Source organism: Amphiura filiformis, chromosome 9, assembly GCF_039555335.1.
Source record: "Amphiura filiformis chromosome 9, Afil_fr2py, whole genome shotgun sequence".
Lineage (NCBI taxonomy): Eukaryota > Metazoa > Echinodermata > Ophiuroidea > Amphilepidida > Amphiuridae > Amphiura > Amphiura filiformis.
In genome coordinates, this window is record NC_092636.1 from 27,116,355 (window position 1) to 27,133,333 (window position 16,979).

The 16,979-nt window shown below is 37.3% G+C and overlaps 1 protein-coding gene across 1 annotated transcript in view; it reads left to right on the forward strand.

Moving 5' to 3' along the window:
• LOC140160822 (uncharacterized) overlaps positions 1-16,979 on the forward strand; it is an 84,980-nt gene that overhangs the window by 10,652 nt on the left and 57,349 nt on the right. Inside the window, 1 exon segment of the mRNA XM_072184132.1 lies at positions 3,066-3,108. Coding sequence (XP_072040233.1) covers positions 3,066-3,108 — 43 coding nt within the window.

The following is a 16,979-nucleotide window of genomic DNA, read 5'->3' on the forward strand; positions in this document are numbered from 1 at the left end:
TGGTGTAGCCCGAGGAGCAAAGGGGGCAGCTTCCCCTGTGAAAAGTCTTTGCCCCCTCTTGCCCCCCATGGGATAGTGGCCACCATGATATTTAAGAGTTTTAGGCCTCTTTTGTAATTTTTAGCCCATTTTTGGCCATTTTCGTCAATGTTTTCCCCCTTAAAATTTGTCTTGGCCCCCCTCTTAAAAAGTGCTAGCTTCACCACTGAACTATTGCATGTTAACATAACTGCCTTCAAGTCATTTACATAATTTTGGATATCAGGATCATATTCTGATTCGATGAACCTTCTAAAGTTTTTGTCAGAGAAGAATGGCACTTGTGCAGGGCGTAAACACGAAAGCGGGATTCTGATTGGCTGAATCAATCGTTTGACAATCATAGCAACAGACTGATAATCTGATTGGCCGATTGTGCGTCAAAATGTTGCTCGGCGCAGATCGGCGCCCTTGGAAGGGAACTCGGGAACACAAGCTCTGTGTATGTCGCTCATTAACAGGGCATGCACGTCAATTTGAACAAGGGACCGCCGTTCAAACCGTGACGCCCCTCGAATAGCACGAATGGGTGAAGATAATCTGTAGCCCTTTTGGCTGCTCTTTTGAGCGTTGAGAATCAGAGAGCACTGTCTCAGTCACCATTGACTAGTACCCACAACATGTCCATCTATGATGGGCACAGTTCTTTAACCCCAATACATTTATACATTCATTGAATGACCTCTGAAAATTTGGGTACAAAAACTCATACCCTGCAACTTGAGGTCAAATTTTGCACTATGATTGTTTTAATGAGGTTATTGAACTATGTCATTGGGATGAGGCCAATGTGGTCCATAGTGTCAGTGCTAGTTGGGTGTGAAATGTTGCATGTCAGCAACACCTAAACCAAAACAGAAAAGTGTATTGACTTGGGTGTGGCATTACCAACTGTGCATGGTTTAAATCTACACTGTGATTGCTGTGTTAATTTTAAAGGAGCAAAAAGATAAATAAACGGCTTGGTAAGCTTACAGTCTATGCTACTTACATTTGTAGATCATGCTACGTTTAATATGGACATTGAACTGTGCATAATCAATGAACTAGAGCAAAATGAAAGGAACATAATGTAAGTTACTAGTGCCGTCGTCGACATGCCTTATGTCGACATAATGTCAACATCGGCACGTATCCCGACATGTCGACAAGAAAAGCAAGAAAAGCAAGTTATAGGCCCAAAATTACTTGTTATTCAAGGTTGAAACCAGAGAAATACTGCTACAAAAAAACCCAAAAAAAAATGCCAATTTATTTTTACAAAGTTGGATAAAGTTGTATATTTTGATTACCTTTGCTTCTATTGAACAGTCAGGGACACATTGAATTAGTATGCATTGCTAGCTGTTAAATAGAAGCAAAAGTAATTATAATGTAAAACTTTATCCAACTTTGTAAAAAAAAATTGGCATTTTTTTTTTTTTGAGTAGCAGTATTTCTCTGGTTTTTTTTTTTTAAATAATTTTTTATGTCGACACACTGTCGACGTCGGTATACGAATTATATCGACATGTCGACATTAAAAAACGGTGCCGACGACAGCACTATAAGTTACTCAATGCAGGGAATGTTTTAGGCATTTTATGAAAAAAACTGGGATTTGGTATGTCTAAATATTGATTGTATTTTTAAGATTTATGAACATAAAATGTCATTTTTTAATTCAAATAATTTGCGGGGGTTCAAGACTTCGCCATTTTCATACAAAGCATACAAATTGTACATATTATTTTTACCAGAATACATAATACAATTTCATAGGCCTAATTTTCCTGCAGGGGTGGAGGATCACCATTTACTTAGTTAAATGTATAACATAGTTTTACCCCCTCCCCCTCTCATACATACAATTTGGAATTACATGTATAAGAAAATGTTTAACAACCCCTAATACATTTTGAACATAAAGTTTGACATTATTTTATTTTACTATGGACTCAAAAGCAAAAGCAAAGCAAAGCATAGCAAAGCAAAGCAAAGCAAAGCAAAGCAAAGCAAAGCAAAAAGCAATGCAGAGCAAAGCAAAGAGCAAAGCAGAGCAGAGCATAGCAAAGCAAAGCAAAGCAAAGGGCAGAACAAAGCAAAGCAAAGAAAAGCAAAGAGCAAAGCAAAGAGCAAAGCAAAGAGCAAAGCAAAGAGCAAAGCAAAGAGCAAAGCAAAACAAAGCAAAGCAAAGCAAAGCAAAATGAATTAAAACAAGGTAAAACATAACAAACAAAGCAATACAAATCATATTCATGACATGATTTTAATGTATAAATCTAGTTTGGTAAAATATATAAACCCCAAATGTAAACATAATAACAGTTTCATGAAACTAAACGTTCTACCACTTTGGTTTTACAACTTATTTTTTTATCCTTTGACGTTACAAGAAGAAATCAAGGGACTTAATAGTGCCAGAAGGACCTATCTGTAATAGCTGCCTCAATTCTGACAATTTGTGATTTCTATCTTGTACACAATCTAAAAATACATGTATGACACCTGGCAGCTATTGCAGATAGGACATTCTGAAATGTAATTGGGTTTGTATTGAAAGTGTGAGTGTGTTGACCACAAATTATATTTGAAGAAACAGTTTAGATCACGAGTCAATCATACATGTAGACAGTAGAAGGTACAAGTCATAGAACATGTTGTAGAAACTGTTGAATTCAGGAGGGGGGAAGGGTACGTGTGGGGGAATGAATGCCCCCAGTCAGAATTCTTTCCCCCCCGGTCTTTCCCCCAAATCAGAAGTCTTGCCACCAGTAAACCCCTAAATTACAAAAAAATTCACCTTTTGCAGAAATTTTGCCCAAAATATGTTGATTTTGCACCCCTTGAAATCCACTTTGCCTGCCCCAATGCCCCTGAAAAATATTCCGGGTGCTGCCGCCACTGAGTAGATACTTCTTGAGAATTAATCCTTTAAAAGTCCAAAAGTCCTACATGTACATGTAGACCTGAACATAAAAAACTAGTCACTGTTACTAATTTTATTTTTTGTTTTCTTGTTTTTCCTCTTCTACTTTACCCTACAGACCAAGTATATAATCTCTGTCAGCACTGTAGTAAAATGTATTGGTAAGTATATGCAATTGATGACTTTTTGGCATCAATTACAGGTCTTTCGACTAATTTGCTAATCATGGAACTCTCGGTGTGCATGCAGCTTTGCAGGCACCAACACAAGTACAGTACAGCAGAAACCTTTGCAGAACATAGAGGCCTATGCTATATCACGCACTATGGGTATGTTTCATAATGGCCACAATTATTTGAAAGACCACATAATAGATTTTTTTCAGTAAAATAACCATCAGAGGCAAAATAATGAGTGCTATTCCAAAACTTAATCATTCTACACCCCAAGTTTCTTCTTTTACAATGTATGTTAGGCCAAAAAAAAAGGTTGTTTGTTTGTCCTCCACCGCCCACTCCTCAGATCAAGGCCTGACCAATATTTTTTTTTTCTATTTTTTTTCTATTTTTTATAAAAATAAGTTAAATTCAATTATTTTTTTCAGATTTGGAGTATCTCTGGACCTAGCTAGAGCTAAATACTAAGATCTTTCATGGTTGAAAGTAAAAAAAGCCCCCCAAAAACATTTTGTGTCTTCAATATGCAAAGTTATAACTTGTGTTCATGTCATAGTCTAATATTTTAGTGACTTCAAAATACATTGGATTTGAAATCATTAAAAGACTATGACATGAACACAAATTATAACTTTAACTGCATATTAAGATTGTACTCGGACACAGAAAACAAATAAAACTCAAACTATTAGTTTGCCACTTATGAAATAAAAATTTGGAACACTAGTCAGATATGACTTCACTCCACAACAGCAGACATAAGAATGATTTGAAAACCCATTGAAACCAATTCAATCAATCAATCAATCAATCAATAATGCCAGTGGAAAATAACAGGCACTTAAACCAGCCAATTGATTACATGAACCAAGAAAGTTTTATCGCCTTGCCAATCTTAATCTGTGATTAAATGCAAAAATTTCATTTGTCATTTAACTTTATTTAAATAAACAAAATTTTTTTTTAAGTGACCATGAATGATTGTAGCATTTAGCTCTAGCTAGGTCCAGGAATGTGCCAAATCCAAAAAAAAAAAAAAAAAAAAAAAAAAAATCCGCCCGCCCGCACGTCCTCTTTCAAAGCTGTGGAGGACAAACAAACAATTTTTTTTTTTGGCCTTATTGTTAGGTTATTAGGTAACACAAGTCAGTATTTCATCAAAAATGGGGCTACAAAAAAAATGGATCTCTTTTTGGTAAAATAATACATCATTCCCAGTCAGGGATGCAAGTTTTCCGAATTAATCCTTCCCGATGTTTTTAAGTGTGAGCTAGTAGTCCTTATTTTTGTATTTTTTTCGGATTGTGATATTTCATTTGCTAAATAGATAATAATCCTAGCAAGCACTTTGCGTATTCACATTTCGCACCTTTAATCCCCCGATTTATTTCAACCGATATAGATTATGACTACAGAAACATGGTGGCCATCTCATCATAGTTGATCTCAGGTGGTGGTCACCGTGCATTCTCTAAATTCAGTAAATTTTCATCGTCAACCATGTAATTGAATGGGATTATTTTGAAATTTTAAAACGCTTGAAATATCACAAACAAATAGGCCTATGTTAATAAATAATGTAAATACAAGCTAAAACCGTTGGGGTTCGATAATGAACCCCACAAAACTAACCGACATATGGAAAATGCCATACGGCCGGGCGGTTTCACAAGTTGCCGGCTCTATCATGCCACTCGCCGCCTGATTTATCTTCTTAACATTAGTGATAACTTGTATTTGTTTGCTCCTATAAAAGACTAAAGGAATGAAAGAAAGAAAGAATGATGGGAAAAAAAGTGGGAATCCTTTTTTTTTACATGAATTTCAGCGGGAGACTTTATTTAGTGTTGTGTGCCCTTAGTGTGTGGGCAGATGTAACAAGACTGGACCCATACATATCAATAGAGGGCAGAGTGCTCAAATTCACAATTTGAAGAGTTGATAGCAACTGGTCGTAATAATTTTCCACATAATAATATGATATTAGCTGTGAGTGAGACAGCAATTTAGTTTTGTGGAAGTGCACCCATTAAAAAAAACCCTGTTCTTGCATTGAAAATTAGTTTTCCTCATTTTATGATTCAAAAGTTTGTTTTCATTTGAACATTTGAATGCAGGGGTGGAATTTCGGCGAGAGTCCGAGAGTCGACTCTCGCAGAGACTCCCGTAAAAGTCCTATTGCGAGAGTCCATGTGGACTCGCGCTGGACATTATCGGCTCAGCGAACTTACGTTTTTCCATGTTTACAACAAGAGCAGTTTCCGATTTTTATCAATACTACCAATTAGTCAATAGCTGCAATGACATATTGGAAGTGAGAGTATTATGATGACACATATATTAAAAACTTAACTTTGTCAGTTTATTTGTTAGTTTGTTTGTTTGAATGCATTTTACGTAGGCCTATTTGTAATACCTTTTGGACTCCCGCAAGATTGTACAACGAGAATCCATTTACGGGAATCCATGGACTCTCGTAAAACTCTCTTGCGAGAATCCACTTGGACTCCTGTGGCACTTTACGAAATTCCACCCCTGGAATGGGTAGTGTCATTGTTTTTGTTGCAATGTTGGGCTTTTAGTCAGCCGGCCACTAATAACCCTGTACGGTAACAGGAAGTTGAAGCTTCCTTGGGTTTACCACTCAGAATGAACTAGTCAGTCATTTACACAGGTCTAGATTACATGGTCAATGACCACTCTGATAACTATCGCATAATATGATCTCGCCACTGTGTATATAATCTACGTCACTTGGTTGAACAAGAGATATAATTAATGATAATTAATTTGTCCATTATTAAATCAAGGCTGAGATTTGCATGTTCTAAATTTCAGGTATTTGTTGTTACAGGCCTTTAATTAACATGATTACATTTGAACCGAATATAATAATATTAGTGAATAGAGATATTCATTAGTAGGTAATTCAGGTTTGTAGACTGAATAAATTTCTTTGGCACAAAACCAGAATTTTACTCATGATTTACTGGGACAATGCAAAAATCCTTTGTAAGGAGTGTGATACAAACTCTAGACACATATCAGAGATGATCCATTTGGACCAGGAGAAGAGGGATGAAGGGGCCCACTTCTGAAGTCAAATATGCGATCCCCTCCTAACTGATCAAAATACACCCTCTGTAGTCGGGATCCGGCAAACCGAAAGTGAGAATCATATCATCCTGAAGTTGTCTATCGACTATGAATGATGGATAAAACCGTCAATTGGGAGTAAAATTCTGATTTTGTGTAAAATTTTTTTATTCAATCAGATATTTCCCAAGTTTGGTTTAGGTTTTAAACCAATTTAAAAATCATTTTTTTGTTCAAAATTAACTGTCACTTCAGCCATCAATTGAATAAAAAGCTGACAAGTAATAATATCCAAAAAATTTATAAATTTATTAACTAAATTAATGAAAATAAAGTAAATAGTTAACAAAAAAAATATTTATAAATGATTAAGCAAATGGACAAATAATAGATTAGATAAATTTCAATAAAAAATATGCTGTAAGAAATATGGCTATAATGGAATTACCTATAAGCTTATACAGAGTCAGGACAGGGGCCCCATGGTTTAATAGATGTATCTATGTGTCTATGCATGTAAAGATTGTATTTCATGTGAGCAGTATGAAATATGCTATTCTAGTTGAAATCTACACCCCCTATGAAAGACATGACTTTTAAGCTTCCAAACAGGGAGTGTGAATTTCAAATGGGGTTACCTGAATGGGTGACTCCATTTGAATTTCATACCCCCTGTGTAGGAGATAAGTCATGTCTTTGGTGGTGTGTGGATTTTAACTGGAACAGCCCAATATGGATCCTGTTTTGGTTTGAGGATAGATTTAAGGCATGTAATTCCAGACTCCATAAGATTATAGAATTTGCGCATCGAAGGAAGCGACTTGATTAGGGGTTTCACGTCCCATAGCGCCTGGGCCATCATGGATCAGTGTTAATGCATGATTAGAGCTCCAATTTGTTGATCAAATATTTTGTGAAAAATGATCCTGTACTCATTTCTTGCTTAAAACAACTTTTAAACCTATTTGTAGTATAGATTCCAATATTAATTAATCAGTCGAAGCAATAAATAAAGTATTTGTGAACAAAACAAATATTGGAACCGTAAGAATTACAATTTGAACACCAACAGGTAGTGAAAAATATGTGTAAACAGTCGTGAAAGACCTACTTTGCAAGTTTTCACATCGGTGATTGACCCTGCGTAACAGATAAGACTAATTAGATTAATTGGGACCAATAATAGGGCTGGGCATTGAGGCACCTGAGGCATAAGGCAAAATGTTGTGTCAAAACAAACGTAACAAGTTTTTGTCGAAAAGTTGCAACAAGAAAGTTACAAATGTAGGTCAGAATAGACATGATTTTATTTGCACAGGGATTAAAGGTCAAACACTGTGCTCATCTGTAGAAATCTTGTCGTCGTTGTGGATCTGGTCTGTGCTATACATAGCAATTATTGAAAGGAAAGGGATCCAGAGTTTTACGCTTTGCGATATTTATAGAAAATTATGAAAATGAGCAGGATGAATAAAAATTCCTTTAAAAAGGAAATGGGAGTACAAAGAAAAAAGTGCTCATGATGTAGGGTGAATTATGAGTGAATGGTGATGCAAATAAAATAAGGAAGTTGTAGTACTTGATGATTTGAAATACATATAGCAATTATTGAAAGGGAAGGAATGCAGAGTTTTACGCTTTTTATTTATAGAAATTCATTCAAATTACCAGGATTAAAATGCTCGGTAAAAATGGTGTTCCATTTTTTGATAGCTAAACAGATTTACTTCATTTGTGGCAATCAAATTTGCATTCATTTCTCCAGGGGGTCATTTCCTTGTTTCTCTTTAATCTTGTTTCTCTGCCATATTTCCTCGTTTACAAGGCAAGTCATGTTAAGGAAAAGAGAGCTACTAAACAAGCTTATAACCCTTGAGAACTCACTTTCTGTTTTAGAATCGCTCAACTCCTATCGGAATTTCCAATATATGAAGAGAAAAGCTATCCGGTATTTGACTACTGAAGAGTGCAGTATACTATTTCTGGCATGCCCGATGCTACATGGCAGCTAATTTCCCTAGGAGCTAAGTAGCTCCAACTATGATTGCTCGTGGTCTAATAGCTATGGACAGTGCCAGGATAGGGTAGAACACGCGAGAGCCAGGAAAAGACGCATCAAGCTAGCTTACTAGGCCCCCGATCCTGATTCTATAGCATTGTGATGGGCAATCTAACACACTGCAATTTAAAAAGAAGACACTCGTGGCAAAAAAAGATATCCCTCATACATTAAAAAAAATCCTGAATCCCCGATTGACCATTATTAAAAAAAAAACCAGAAATTAAAGCATTCGTAAAATGGCTGCAACGATTATTTTTCCATGCGTGAAGTATAAAATCACTGTCGCTAACTGGTAGAATACTAGGAGTCTCTGTATCAAATTGTCATTGAATACTAGTAGTAGCATTTTGGTATGTGTTGAAATAGCCATAATGGATTTCAGTGGTAAAAAAAACCACTGAGACACATGATTATTGACCATAATTAATAATAATTATTAGTAATAAATTGCAGAAAGTTTTACTGTCCAATTTAAGCTGAAATCAAGGTAAAATGAAAGAGACCCTGGCATTAATGATCTTGGCAGTTTAATGTGGTTTATTATCTGAATTCCGTTTGGGGGGGGCTCGAATATGAAAGTGATGTACCTGTGCCCACCAGCATATGAAACTAGGGGTCTATCGGTGTAGAAATTTTCAAAAAAAAGGGGATCATTCCGTGTTGGCATCATCAAAAATAGGGTGATTTTGTATGTGAGCACCCAAAATTTCACATCATTGATAATCAAAAAACTCGTTCATTTTGCTGAAAATTTCAATTTCAATTTTGAGGACACAATAGATTTGGCTGATTTGGACACATTTACGCTTATTACAAAATGCCTGAAAGCTTCATCTGAAAAGTTTGAAAACAATTAACCAAATTCATTCAAAAAGATTTATACAAAAATTGCTTTAAAATTATTTGTCACTGCATTGTGAATATGATGTATTTTATAATTTATTGAAGAATAAATTTGTTTGTAATAAGGGTGCTATAGGTACATGTATAAACCACAGTATCAGCACTGGTAGGGCATATTTTTTCAACAGGAGTACATATTGTTAGTCTTGGAGCAAGTTGGAAGTATTATAGCAAAGATAGACTATTTAGTACATGTACAGGTAAATGATGTGGATGCAGGTATCAGTCAGACAGGGAAAAGTGATACTTATCATGGGGTGGGGAGTAGACCTACTTATTAAATTATTAATGAAGTAAAAGTTACACAAATGGGAATGTACATGTATATATGCATCACATTCAAAATACAATGTGTTTGAAGTCAAAATCATCAGAATTCTAAACTGGAAGGTTTCGAAAGGAATTTTATTCAGATATTTGATGGAATTTAGTTGCATTGAAAAGGGAGCGCTTTAGACAGTGATCGACATTTGAAAAATTATGCCGGGCGCTTGTTAGGGAATTTAGGGGAGGGGGAGAGCACTAAGTAGATCTAAAACGGTAGCTGATGAGGCCCTACTTGATTTTGTGAGGAAAATTTGTCAATGCAATATATTATAAGCCCCCGATTGTCAAAAACATTTCAGCTCATTTTGTGGGAGCCACACTTGAAAAGTTGAACAAATGCACAAAAATCCACCAAAAATGGTACCTTTTCAGAAGTCAGTTATTTATAGAAGACATTTTTTGTGTAATATTGTATGATTTTCTGTGAAGTAATCTTATCCAAAAATCATTTTAAAAATCCATGATAAAATCTTTTAGTACCTGCTGCTGTTCTGAAATAGAGCACTCAATATTACAAAGGCAAATTATTCAGTCATGTGATGTTTGATCAAAGTCACGCAATTGGGCTACCAAACCACAAGTCTGGCAACCCTGTTATAGCGGAAAAATCCAAGTCTGTCTCCCTCTATTGGTGGTTGCTAATGACCGCCTACACAGATGTCATGGAGCATCCGTCCCATCTGACAGTAAGTAATATGTGCCAGTAATCAATCATTTACTTGTAGAGTGAGTGACACGATCTCATTTCCAGGGGAGGATGGACGTGAGCTTGACGTTGTTTATCATGATTATCATTTCAGAGCTGGGTAAAAACTGGCATGGTTTAATGTAGCATTGCAGATGCGAGAAAATCAATAAAAGTGGTCTTTCGGAGGTAATTCAATTTCATCACTGCCCTGTTTCTAATATGGTGGACATTATAAATATAATAAAGGATGATAAGATGGCTACTGGCTAGTACAGTGTGAACTTTTTTTTTTGGGTGGGGGGGGGTCCAAGTAATTACATGTTCAGGGTCAGTTGTCTGAGGGAGCAAATATAAAAAATACTTGGTGGGCATAATTTTGGGCCTGTGATACTGCGACAATTATACCTGCTAAGCATGCAAAAATGTACTTTAAGTGGAATGTTGTCGATTATCAGGCCAATTTTCAATTTTACACTATGGGGGTTAGTGGTTGAAATGTTCTTTTGGGGGTTGGTTTTTTTTTTTTTGGGGGGTGAAATGTTCTTATGGGAGTTGAAATCATGTGGGAGGGGTTATACTCTAACCCCCTCTCCCGGTCAACTAAGAATGTAAATTGTAAAACCTTAAAACACATCTGTGATTCTGAAAGATTCAGAAGAAATAATACATATATGAAAGTCAAAATCAACAAACAAATAAAAATTAAACCATAAGGATGCTTAAATTTAATAGAGAAATCCAACTGCACATGTGTGTTAATTCAAATGTCATGTGTAAGTTTTGATCAATCAATGGGAAAGGCTGTGTTGTTTTAAAATAACACAACTGAAAATTTATCAATTTCCCAAGGAAACCAATGAAAAATATGCTTCTCATTAAAATACGAATCTAATAATATACAAACTCTATTTAGCAAAAGCAATATAAATGAAATTTTAGAGCCTATATTGGGACATGGTGGCTTCAACAAGTATGGAGTATGCCTAAGACTAAGAGGGTTGTCCTACAGGTGCCTATTTTGTTGGAACTGGTCAGCTATGCTAATATCATGAGCACTTACATTCTCGGACTTCCAAATGTAATCAAATGAGTTAAATTTCAAAAAATCGGGCTAAGACTGGAATTTCAAATCTACATCTGATTGCCTTTTGGAAATGTGACTACCTGATGTCCATCTGAAGTCCTAGTACTAGTATATAGTTACGCATTCCTATAGCTTCTACATGTAATTGAATTGCTGTCAGTTGAATTCAAGTTAATTTAGGGGCTGTGTAATAATTATGAGCTCGGGGGGGTAACATTTCCAAACGGCTCGCCAAAAATTGCTTGCCCCCTTCTCGGCCTGCCAAAATTGCCTCCCCCCTTACACATGCCAAATTTTGGGGAATCCAAATTGTGGATTGTCCATTGAAGACAGGAATCCTTGATTTTTGTGATGCCTGATGATGTCATTGGGCATAAATTAGGGGACAAACTTAGGGATTGGAATCCACAAGACATAATAGCAACCCGGACTAACAGTTCACACAGCAGATTATACTTCCAGTATATGATATGGATATCAATTTCACATGTTTTATCATAATGAGCCATCAGCTTGTATGCAAATTGAAAATTTGAATTAAAGTGAAGACTATTGATTTAATTTGTAGTTTTCAACCCTACTACATCGTAACCATGGTAACTGGTTATTTATACTTTGGATAGAATTTTGCAATGAAAAAGGAATCTATGAAGCTAACCTCATCAATATCGCTATATCACCATATCTTGCAACCACATTTACCTTTAACCCTTTACACGCGGGTGTCGACTGCAGACGACAAGTTTCAATTTTCTCTTTTCCAAAGTTCAAAAATTTCAGAAATGTAACTTTTCATGACCATATTTAGAATCAGCATGAAAAATGCATTAAAATGAGTACAAACAAGCCTAGTATTGGTTCAGTAGTTCTTAAGAAAGCTCTTGATATTTTGAGAAAATACCTCAAAACTTGGACTTTTTATGTTGAAGCTTTTGCTGTTGATGCAGAGCATTAAACATGTTGTATCTGTATCATGGGATTGGGCTGTGTTGATGTATACCGTTACAATGAGACATTACAACCTGCAATACAGCTTTATCACCCTTTTCAAATTTCCAAACGACTGGCCAAAATTGCTTTCCCCCCTCTCAGCCCACCAAAAAATGCTTGCCCCCACTCTCGGCCTGCCAAAATTACCCCCCCCCCTTGCACATGCCATATTTTGGGGATCCCAATTGTGTCCACACATACAACTCCTTTGAAGACAGGAATCCTTGATTTTTGTGATGCCTGATGATGTCATTGGGCATAAATTAGGAGACAAACTTAGGGATTGGAATCCACAAGACATAATAGCAACCCGGACTAACAGTTCACACAGCAGATTATACTTCCAGTATATGATATGGATATCAATTTCACATGTTTTATCATAATGAGCCATCAGCTTGTATGCAAATTGAAAATTTGAATTCAGTAAAGACTATTGATTACTTTGTAGTTTTCAACCCTACTACATTGTAACTATGGTAACTGGTTATTTATACTTTTGATAGATTTTTGCAATGAAAAAGGAATCTATGAAGATAACCTCATCAATATCGCTATATCACCATATCTTGCAACCACATTTACCTATAATCCTTTCCACGCGGGTGTCAACTGCAGATGACAAGTTTTAATATTTTTTCAAAGTTCAGAAATGTCAGAAATGTAAATTGTCATGACCATATTTGGAATCAGCATGAAAAATGCATTAAAGTGAGTACAAACAAGCCTAGTATTGGTTCAGTGGTTCTTAAGAAAGCTCTTGATATTTTGAGAAAATATCTCAAAACTTGGACATTTTATGTTGAAGTTGTATCTGTATCATGGGATTGGGCTGTGCTGATGTATACCGTTACAATGAGACGTTACAACCTGCAATCCAGCTTTATTACCCTTTTCAAATTACAAAGTTTTCCCAAACACCCATTGCGAGATTAGCTTCAGTTACACACCCAAGGACTGGGCTGTCCCCAGTGTGGTAAACAGGAAAAGGGAGGGGGTAAGGCAAAGAAGAATGGGCAGGTCTATGGATTGGACAGGATATTAATCGGAGTCCCCAATCTTTAGCTACCACTCCTGCTTTAGGCAATGTTTTACTAGTTGTGTTCACATTGTCGGACGTACGCCTGGCGGAACTTGGTTGTTGCAAGTTGCTACGAGTAGCAGTAGGTGCTGCCAGGAGTAGTTGCGGTGTGAACGATGGTCAGCATAAGTTCCGCCAGGCGTACGTCTGACGATTTACTCCTGACAAAAGTCGGGAGTAGCGAGCTGGGCGTAACCTTCGCCAGGCGTAAGTTACAACATGAACTCTGCTACGCCTGGCAACTGGTGTAAGTTTGACCTTTTGTTGGTCGGAACTAAGAAATTACATATCGCGTGGTTGAAAAAGGTCACGAAAACACCGGAAGTGATGGCCGATGTTTACGCCAACCAGAAGCAGAAGTTAATGCTTGGTGGAACTGGTCGGCGTAGTTGCCGTAGTGCTACATGTGTAGGAGTAGGTTAGGTGTGGACACCCGGTAGGAGAAGGGAAAATATTTGTGGAATTCTTATCAATGTTAGCGTAAGTTTCCTCTGGGTGTAACTCAAAATGTGAACACCACTACCATTTAACCCCTTCTCCGATACTTAAGTCAAACGGGGAGGAAGGGAAATACTTACAATGTGTTTTGGGCACATCATGCCATCATGTTCATAAATGGCTCAACATTCTGTGTCCTGTAGGGTGGTACTTTGGCCTACATAATTCATTCTATACAGTAATCATTACTAAAAAAGCAAAATATCATCATACCAATGTAATGTATACTCATTTATTTTAATTGCTTTAATTGTAAATTTCCTGAAGCCTTCGTCTAATGAAAGGGGCGCTTGTACCCCCCCCCCATTGTTTACCATCTTGCAAGCTTGGTTACACGAATATAATACCAAATGATGGAATATCAAGTGGGCCCATCCTTTACACTCATTTGCACCAGAAATCCAGCAGCGTAGTATCATAGGGGCACAGGTAGGGGGTGGGTGGACGTGCCCCCAAGCCCCAATCATTTGAAATTGTAGGAAAATTGCTGAAAATGACTTTTGCCCCACCAATCAGGCCCAGTGCTCCCCAATCATGGTTGGTGCCCCCCAAAATGATAACTCTCCTATGCCACTGCAGACAAGCACAACTTTTCTTGACCCCCATTGTAAGGCTGACCTCAAGGGACCTTTGAACCACAAGGGTCAGGAGATGGTAGGGTAAAATCCTACCATATCTTTCTATTTTTACTCTTCATGATTTCAAATAAGCTGAAAGATTTTGGACCCTAAATTGCATTTGGCACAAAATTGTAGCTACACATAATCAGTGGCGGTGCTACAGGGGGGCAAGGCGGCAAAACCCCCAACATTACGTAAAATTCCACTTTTGTGCAACATTTGTTGATTTTGCACCCCCCTGAAATTCGCTTCCCCCCATGCCCCTCAAGAAAAAAATTCCTGTTGCCGCCACTGCATGTAGTATAAAACCTGTTCTTCTTTCTCCCCCTTCTCCTTCCCTTTCCACCTGTAATCAATCCCTAAGTGACTAGATAGCCATATGGAAGGTAAACTTGTGGGTACCGTATAGGTAACCCAATACACCAGGGGCTTGGGATGGCCTACTTCTATAACATTGCAGGAAAAAGGTAGGGGGCAATTTGCGCTGGTGTTTTTTAGTCAAGCTCAAGGTTTACACTAGGGAACGGTGAATATGTGGGGCAGGGCATCTAAATATGAAAAGTAGGGCGAGAGCCATGGCGGACTTCATGAGACTTCATGAGCAACATGTGGTTTTAACTCGTGTACATCCCACATCATAAATGCTCAACAGGCTTCTGAAGAAGGGTTTTATTGATACTTTTGATTTTGACTAAACAAGCCATTTCCACTGTTTTATTGTATGGGTAGACATGAGAGAAAGAAAGTAAAATGATTTGATGATGATTTCAGGAACCATTTACAATATGTGCTCGCCATATGACCCCTGTTGCAAGTTTTTTATATCGATGGAAGCAAATTTTCTTTCTGAAGAGGTAAGGCCACAATTTGGGACCATTTACTCTTGATGTGTAGGATCATTTACAGGCTTTCTGATATCATAATTTTGTGAATGTGATTCTATGTGTGTGTGTGTGGGGTGGGGGTGGGGTGCACATATACAAGGGGTTTTGCAAATATTGGCAAACGCTGACACACATGACATTTCTGTGTAACCGCAGACTCACAGAAACTGGGCGTCTGCGGTTCCTGGACGGTCTTTCAAGACTGTAAACAGCATTTTAAAACATTGACCACAGTTAAAAGTCAGTCCGAACTTGGCTGTTTTGTAGTAGGTATTGAAGAAATTAAGGATTTACTTATGCACTGGGATTCAGGGGTAGCGCTAGGTTTTCAAACAAGGGGTCAAAAATTTGAAATTTTTTGAAACTATAGATCCAAAACAATAGATATAAAGGGTTAAAATGACCCTTCAGCAACCTCTAAATGGTAATTTTGTGCGCCAAAAGCTAAAAGAATGTGCCTATGACCCCATGGCGCAAGTTAGCGCTACCACTGCCGGGATTGGCCGTTGTTGATACCTAAAGACCCCATCATAGTTTTCACCCATTTCATAAAAAGTATAATAAAATTCCTTTAAAAAAGGAATGGGGCGCCCAATGGGAGCTTTGTTGTGATGTGCAGTGAAATGTAGCTGTTTGTCTGATAATAACTTGATGATAGAATCAGAAGATGATGTAGGACAGTCATGTGTGGTATGCATGCATGTGTCTGTAGCCATGGGATTGTTGTCTCAGCAGTTGGGTGTGGATGTGTTCCGCTCCATTCCCTTATGATTGCTACACAACAAATTTGACACATAAATAGTCAACATTTTGCTTGTTTATCATAACAGAGTTATGCTGAAGGGAACGTGACTGAAATTTGGGCATTCATTCATCCAATTTTCTCTCATGGATGGTCATCACGTTTTGTAAATACATCCCATCTTGCATGGTGCATGTTATTTTACACCGATTTGCTACATTTTTGATTGGCATTTTGACGTTAGATTGGCATCAGTTAAAGTCTGTGGGTAGTACATTTACTATTAATGCTCCATCTCTCATTATCTGTGTCAACCTGTATCTCTCTCCCCATCTTTATTGCAACGTCAGCTTTCTGTCTCTATTTGTATGTTGGGTTTGTAGACTTGTTTGTCTGTCTTGGAGGGGGGTGGGGATACTGGAGTACAAGTGACCATATGGGGATGTGCTGCTCATATGGGACTCATTTTAGGGCCTCCAGACTCCAGTGTAACACAGTCAATTTTGGTATAAAAAAGGGGAATTTTTTCAATATTTTGAAAAGATTCAAATTCACCTAAAGTGGAGCCCAAATTTCAATTTTTGTAAATCATTTGTGAACTTGTGTTAAACATAGCCAAAAATCAGCAAGGACCTCTGAAAGTTTTTAAAGTTGTGTCCAATCTTTTTTGAACATTGGACAAGGGTCCACTTTCAGATTGTTGGGGGGCACCTCCGTACCCAAACTAAACTTCAGTAGCCCCTGGGGTCTTTCTCTCTATTTTCCTTCTTTATCTCTCCCCCCTTCTCTCTCTCTCTCTCTTTGTCTTACTCTCTCTATAAATATCTCCTATATCTTTTTTTTTTTCGTTCCCCATCCCCATCTCTTTCTCTCCAACTCCT